An 8,372-nucleotide genomic window follows, 5' to 3' on the forward strand; every position below is an offset into this window, starting at 1 on the left:
TTCACACACAAACATTGACACTTTTTTCTTTAATCTCTAACACATTTTCCTGTAACCATCAATTTGACAATCTTCATTTATGTCCACCCAGATCTGCACAATAAACGGCTAAAAAGTCCAAATCAGATAACCCCACTTATCTGACCCCATTTATTCACTGCAATTAAAAACCAACAGGCTGCAAAGCCAGTCAAATGAGATGGCTGGAAGTTAATAATGACGGGTCTGGAGCCTGAAGTTTGATGAATTGGGCTCTGTTAGCTGACAGCCTGGCCGTGTCTCAACCCGCCCAGCAACTTGCACAAACTCATGCAACTGCAAGCGATCCATCTGCACACACTGAGGAGCTCCTATAGGAAAGTGGAAAATGGGATATTTTCTCGGGAACACTGACTGCAGTCTCCACACCTTTCTTTCTTTCTTTTTTTTTTTTTTTTTCCATTTTGTGTGCAGTTAAATTTATTTATCAGTTACAAAATTACATATTTTCCTTTTAAAACATGACAGTCTGAGTGCCACATGAAAGCCTCTGTATTTTATTGAGACGTGGGGTCAAAGGTGACAAAGAGTAGAAGCAGAAAGTACTGAACTCAGGTACAAATAGTCTTGAACTGCTTGAATTGTATTTACTTCTTAAGCGGATTTACTATTGTTAAAATGCTAAATTAAAAGTAAAAAACATTCAGGTATTATCTTTAGGTATAACTGCATCATCTATTGCAAGTATTTCATCCAATTTAACTGTACAAACTATCAAAATTCAAAAGCCATATCTCTAAGTATACAAACATTACCCAGTGGTAGCAAATATAGATTTCCTATATGGAATAAAGAAGTTATTGACTACAAAACCAATTAAAAAGGATTAAATATTAAACTTTTGAGCGTACTCAGGATCAACTGAATTTAAAAGTTAAAAAGTAGATTACATTATGATTACATGGTCTATATTGTATTTGAGTATGAGCAAAAGAGCAAACTTGCAAAAAGAAATCCTAAATAATACTTCATTACAGTAATGTGAGTATTTGTAATTTGGTATTTTGAGTCTTGGTTGCTGTTTGCTAACAGACAGAGTAAATTGCTTTTATCCAATATAAACAGACTTGTTAAAAAATGACAGTGGGAAACCTCTTCTCTTTCCACTCCACATCACGTCAGTCACAATACACATCCTTATCTCGAGTAACAACCATCCCATCGCTGAACCTTCCTTTATGACACCTACTTCCATTAGAGAGCCTGAAGAATTTTCCCGTGTTCAGCTGAGGGCTTGACTGAAAACACAATTCCTCAGAATATATATATTCGCCCTGCTTTTGTGGCGAGACGACAAGTGAGACGGAGAGCTTTGAATTTACTGGGTTAAAAAAAAAAAAAAAGTTTCACAGTTTATAAAACAGAATCTATGGCCTGCTATAACTTCCGTGCAGCCGCTGTCTGCTGCAGCTCGGTGGAATTTCACCGCTGCCACCCGCTGATATAATTTGTTTCACAGTCACCACCCGGCAGCATGAATCAGATGTTGACACTCTAATTTCATGCACACATGGGTGTTTGGCTGAGCCAGCCTTGGATGTTGCTGCATTCCCCCCCCCCACCTCTTCCTCGTCTCTCCCCTCCAGCTGCCCACTATACCTGCCCTTTGCCCTCTGACACGGCCATGTAATGTATTTAGCCTGGCGGTCACCCACATGATTTAACCACATACTGTTATAATGATGACAGCCGTAGAAGTTGAAACCTGTGGAGTTTAATTCCCTTCCTGGATCACATTTGCGGTTGAAGTCACGTGACTTGTGTGTTTTTAGGTGTAAATGACATGTTATTACTTTTTCTTCATAGCTGGGAGTAGATTTCAGACAGGCTGCAAGCTCACATGTCTCACGAAAGTATAAGAACTTATTGATCTGTGTCTGAAAGTGTCTCTTCTGCCTGTCAAGACAGCCCCGTGTTGCAGTGTTTGCCACCAAATGAAATCTGTTTACCATGTCCACAGCTCCATCGAAAAATATTTGTTTTGCTTTGTTGTTTTTATTTAAAAAAAAAAAACTGCTTGTACTTACAGGAAAAAATAAAATATAGCCACTAGCCATGTCAGAGGCTTGTCAAGGATTGACACATTTGGAGAGTATAATTATGCGAGTGTTGTCCATCGGTGGTTGTTCTGCCTCTCGTTGGAGTCGGCGCTGACAGGCTGCAGCGGGATGAGCTGCTTTGTTTGTCTACATCCTCATTCTGTCAGCAGCACAAACCACCTTCAACAACAGTGACCAGCAGAACACTAAAAAAGGGGGAAAAAAGGAGACAATTCCCAATATCTTTCCCCCTCCTTCACACATACACCCACATCCACACACACACACACACACACACACACACACACACACACACACACAATCTGACAGCATCTCTCATGAGTGAGCATAAATCTGCAAGATAAACACATAAAAGATAAAGTTGTTTGTGTACAGTGTACAGCCAGGGCTTTGCGAAACACTTGCTTCCTCTTGACAAATATCCAAACAGTAAACACACAGTAAATAACGGCACCCTGTCCATATCAGTTCCCTACTTGAGGTTAAGTTGAGTTTATTGCAGAGGCCACTGCCTGCATGCATTAAGCAAATCATAAATTATACATGCTAATTACCTTGGGCCTGCACTTTAATGAATTATTTTAATTAAACTACAACATTGAGGTTTTGCATGTGGGTCTATATTTCATCCCCTGCCTGAGATGACCTTCTTCTTTGTCTAAGTGGAACATAGTTGAGAGAACAAGGACGATGCAGTCTCGGGTTCAAACGGATGCTCCTGAAGTGATTGGTAAAAACCAGATGGATTTGTCTTGTGGTGAAAATGGATAAAATTTTGACTTGTTTTTTTTTTTTTCTTTTTACAACATAAAATAAAAAAAGCATATTGACAAAAATACTTGGTATTTAACATATTTTTTTATTAAAAACAATGCAATCCAGACAATTTATTACAAGTTCATGGACTCAGTCTCCCACCTGTAACAATATTAGAACACAGGTGGTTTCGCATGTTTCTAAAGGTTAAACCAATCTTATCCATTTCTTTCCCCTCCGGAGAAGCTCAATGTGTTTCTGAAAAGAAACAAAATGAATATCAGGAAAATTTTGTAAATATCTAAGCGGCCTTTTTACCCCTCAAACAGTCTTGTGCACTGTATGTGAAATGACCGCTTTATGGCAGCACTTAGCCTTTTTGGATCCTTGGTGAATATATTTTACTTTTAGAATATTTTCTTTCTGAGAAAAGAAAAAACTTTGGGAGGATTTTAAATTCAACATTTAGGAGTGACTCCCCAGTGAAAGCTTGTTTATTCATGGTTATTTTCAGAGATGGATTTCCATGTTAAACAGGGCAAATATTGAAATAAACATGAATATAAAATAAATACTTAAAAAATAATTAAATACTCTTTATATCGTTGGAGATGTGTGTGACAGGTGTTACATGATTTAATTTCCATATCAGGCAATTCTCACACCCAACCAGAGAAATTTGATTTTCAACTGTAATCTGTCTTTTTTTTTTTCTTTAACTTTCAATACATATAACCATCCACATGGAGAATTATTGTTACACACACAAATGCACAAAATGTGTGTGTGGGGGGGAAGAGAGAAAGAGAGAGAGAGAGAGAGAGAGAGAGAGAGAGAGAGAAAAGGAGAGAACTAACACTGTTGTACAAACCGTCCGTGGGGGGAGGGGTGGATTTAAATTCCAAAAGGGTCTTGCAGCTCGTTTCCTAGTTCCCCAGTCAGCAATGTGTTTGTGAAAAATCACTCTTTTTGTCTTGCTGAAAAAAGGCTAAATCTACATTGGTGGCCCAGTCTAAGTTTACCATTCTTTGCCTTTTCAATACAAGTGAATGAGGGAGAATGAAGTGGCCCGAGACCCTTTTATTTGATCTACTGGATTGCATAAAGTGACGGAATTCTAATGTATTTGTTTAATGCCCCGAAAAGGGCCGATTCTTTATGTACACATATATTTGCTTATTTTACATTTTAAACTTTAAACGTGTTCCAGTGCGCATTTACGCGCAAACACATTTTGTATTTATAAACCTGTTGAATGAACTTCCCTCAAATTAAAAAAAAAAAAAACCCCACACACACTCACACATACACACACACACTCACACAATGTACTCAATTCACAAATATAAGGGAGCAAAAAGAACATGGCGCTGATTTAATTCGATCTTGAAAATGTCTATTAAATTGGGCACAGTGTACAGCTTTTTCTAAATGTTTATTGTTGGGCCTGATTGATGAATGAGGCCGGTTGTCTGGCTGTGGATGAGGAGTCTCAGCTCCCTGCATCCTAATGCTGCAGCTCGATTCAGGTCTGTCCCCACAGCCTGTCTGCTCCCCTACACCATCATCCGAAAGCCCTACATTATTATTATTATTATTATTATTATTACAATATTATTATTATTGAATAAAGAGCTTATTATATCTATTAAAAATTCCGCCAATCTCGAACAGGAACACACATGCAAGTAATATAATAATAATAATAATAATAATAATAATAATAATAATAATAATAATAATAATAATAATAATAATTGGATTAAATATTCAGAAGCTTTTTGATTGTTTACGTCACTTTTAATGAGAAAATAATTCGATGACCATATTTTTTTCCCAGTTGAATGCAGACTGTTGGCACACTTCTCCAAAGCACGCATGCTCGCAAAAGAATAAAACAAAAACAACAACGACAACAACAACAACAGCAACAACACATTTTTTTTTTCCAAATGCATGCTTTACCTAAAAAAAAAAGGGGGGACAAATTTACAGCATCTGATACACATGGTCACCACAGCCTTTTAAATTAAATGTTTCACAGAACATTTTTTTTCTGGAAAATAGATATCTAAAACATAAAACTAAAAAGTGCATTTTACAACATTTCAGTATCAGTTATTTGCAATATTCACATCTTGCATTTTTGAGGACGTCTCACAATACTACTTTTCAGTTTTAGAAAAGGTTTGCTCTCTATTTTACAGTGATGGTAAGAACGAATCTAAATCCTATTCCTATTTGGTATACCCTTACCCATCATTCCAGTATTCAAAGCAAACAAAAACATTGCCTCGCAATTTCATGGACATTACAGTGGTCACACAGAAACGGTGCAAAAGTTTTGCTGTTGGGACAAAACTGAGGGGAAATTAAAAAAAAAAAAACCACCACAGGATTTGCAAGCACTTAAAAAGAAGAGTGGATGGTGCCAAAAAAAAAAAAACAAACCCTCCCTCCGTCAACACGTACATCTTACAACAAAAATGAAAAATAGAACTATCAAATAATTTATCTTTTCAAGAGCAAATACTTCGCTGTGCGATCGATTCTGTGCTGGACTTAACACAATTTAAAGCGACACATTCAACACTTACACAAATAAATCGTTATGCAACTGCAACTGCGACTCGCCTTGATAGTTTCCCGACGGCAGAAAATATAAACTTTGGGTTTTTTGTTTTTTTGTTTTTTCGTTGGAGGAGGAGGAGGAGGGCCGGGGGTCAGTGCACGGCCACGGACTGTAGCGTGGACGGGCTGGTCAGAGTCTCGCTCGGGGTGGCGGGGCTGCTTTGGCTCGTCGCTGTCTGTGGGGACGTCGGGCTCAGGGACTGCGGAGAGTTTGATAGAAACGCGGGGATGTGGGGAGGGAGCGCCGAGAAGCCGGGCATGGAGGTCGGGGTGGGCTTGATCGGCACCGGGATGGCCGGTAGGGACTGTCCGCCGTGGCACAGGGACTTGATGGGCACGCCGTAGGCACTGTAGTCGCTGCTCGCCATGGAGATGGGGGCCGCCGTGTCGATCACGCTGCTGTTGTACATGTGCGGCCAGGCGGTCGTCAGCTGGTTGTGCAGCGGGTACCCGGCGGACATGGACTGCATGGTGGAGAACGCCAGGCTCCCCGGGACCTTGTACTCTCTGGCGATGATGTTCTCGATGGCGAAGGGGTGCTTGAAAGTGGACGACTGGGACACTCCGAGGTTGTAGGTTGACATCTGGGGGAGGTGCGTGCCGGTGGCCGCCAGCGCGCTCAGCCGGAGTTTGGCTTGCTGCTGGAGGTAATGCGCAGCGTCCGACTGCTTGCTGGGAGCCAGGTGATCGGACGCGCCCAGCACCTTGAACCTTTTGCGGCGCCTCAGAAAACTTCCGTTCTCAAACATGTCCCCGCAGTTGGGGTGCAGAGCCCAGAAGCTGCCCTTACCTGGCTGGTCGGGACGCCGGGGGATTTTGATGAAGCAGTCGTTAAAGGACAGGTTGTGGCGCAGGGAGTTCTGCCACCGCTGAGTGTTTTCCCTGTAGTAGGGGAATCTATCCATGATGAACTTGTAAATTTCACTGAGAGGCAGCATCTTCTCGGGACAGCTCTGGATCGCCATGGCAGTGAGGGAGATGTAGGAGTAAGGTGGCTTCTGGTCGCTGTACGTGTTTCTCCCCGGACGAGGCATCCTCGACGTCTTCAGCAAATCAAAAAAAAAAAAAAAAAAAAGTATTCTCCTTTAAGTCCTCGTCGAAAGCCCGCTTCTCTTCATGAAAACAACCGCCCGGGAAAGTTTCAGAGCGGACGGACGTCAGGGTGCGGTGTGCGTAAAAGCGGCCGGTCGGAGCGCCTCTGCGGTGTGCGGGCGAGCGACGCAGGAGCCGCTGCACATTTATGGGCTGACGGCTGCTGTAAGTCTTTCTGGCAAAGTAAGTCAGCTTGTCCCGCTAGCAGAGTTGAATAGACTTCATTTGGCGTCCTTGATAAGACTCGCTAAGCGTATGCCTTCATGGCCTTCCTCTAACCATCTGATAGTTTTATGTAGTGACATGAGCAGAAAAGACCCCTGTAGAGGCGCTCCATTAATGTGCCACCTCTTTGCTATCACATGACAATTGCCAGGGGAGGAGGGGGCTGGGAGGAAGGCATAATCTGGTTTCATTTACACCTATTTACATGGACACCTTGGGCCAATGGAAATCATTTCCATCTGAAGACAGAAAAAGGGGCGAAAAGACTCGGTAACCGGAATTGAACTGCGATGGCACTCAGAGTGTGAAGGTATGCGTTAATACTTCTACCGCAGACTTTATGGTCACGCTTAGCGCGCAGCTCAGACTCTGTCATTTGGCATGTTTCTAGTTTGAAATTATATTTATTTGTTGATCTATTTTTAACTATTTTAAAATGTATTTTATTTTTATGTCAGTGCCATTTTGCCCATATGTTCATTCAGTGCTTGATCAACCTTTTTGTAAAATATTGATTTGAATGAATGAGGAGGGGAAAAAAATCTTTTTTTCTTTTTTTGCTTTTCTTTTAATTCAACTCGTAGATTTGTTTACGAAATGCACACGCCATGGAAAACAATTCGCCAGGAGCAAGTTTGTTGATGAGCCCGCTATTTGGCCAAAAGCTGAGCAGAGGAAGCAGACAATATGAAAACATCAACACAATGCAAACAATGCTGTTCAAACTGAAACTTCATGAGGCAATCAGGTCCATTGTGTTTATGTAAAGAAGATTCAAAAGTACTTCAGAAATGCAAATAGACCCTTGAGGTCGGTGTGGCGAAAACTGTATAAAATATCCATAAGTCAATTATATGAATGTGAAAACCAAATGGGAAGCCTATTTTGAGCTATTGCTATTCAAGCTTTTGGCCAGGACCACCTTTCCGCTTGGAGGGTTTGCAATGCCAGGGACCACACACACGCACACGCAGATTTACTCATAATTTATGCTAACTTCCCCCCATAAACCCACAGTGCACCCCATCACCAGTCTGATGGATTAGGAAAAGAATCGCATTGCGGGGGACTCGGAGCTGCTTTCGCCCAGAAACCAGGAGCAGGGTGGAGAGAGAGAGGACTCCTGGATGTTTACTGAACTAAAAGCCACAGGCACTGCAAATAAATAAGAACTCGGTTATTTCCGAACGGAAATGAAGAGGGTAGATTAAATAAAAGGAAATGTTTTTTTTTTTTAAATTTATATGTAATTAGTAATTATGTCAAATGGAACGAATTAAAAAAAAAATCTGAAGTTCATATTTTTAGATTCTGTTACCATCAACTTAGATTATCCGTACTTTTCCCCGCGGAGTGGCTTTTTAACAGCTGTCATTCCACATTAACGCTGACCTGAAAGGGTTTTATCCAAAAGGAAATGGCCCTGCCGACCTACCTTTAACACCGCGGATAATGACAACACGCTGCCAAGTGTGAGGCAAAAAAAAAAAAACAGAGGAATTATCGGATCTCACACAGATTAATATGTCCGTGCTCAAAGCGGACAGATCGCTCCGCCGTTAACTGATT

The 8,372-nt window shown here is 41.1% G+C and overlaps 1 protein-coding gene across 1 annotated transcript; it reads right to left on the reverse strand.

Annotated features, from left to right (window-relative positions):
- Nucleotides 1-5,568: 5,568 nt before the first annotated feature.
- Nucleotides 5,569-6,898, reverse strand: foxb1a (forkhead box B1a). Its single transcript, XM_030096124.1, has one exon. It carries the CDS (start codon nucleotides 6,518-6,520, stop codon nucleotides 5,579-5,581), a length of 942 nt encoding a protein of 313 aa, XP_029951984.1. The 5' UTR covers nucleotides 6,521-6,898; the 3' UTR covers nucleotides 5,569-5,578.
- Nucleotides 6,899-8,372: the final 1,474 nt, after the last annotated feature.

Source organism: Salarias fasciatus, chromosome 7 (genome assembly GCF_902148845.1).
Source record: "Salarias fasciatus chromosome 7, fSalaFa1.1, whole genome shotgun sequence".
Classification (NCBI taxonomy): domain Eukaryota; kingdom Metazoa; phylum Chordata; class Actinopteri; order Blenniiformes; family Blenniidae; genus Salarias; species Salarias fasciatus.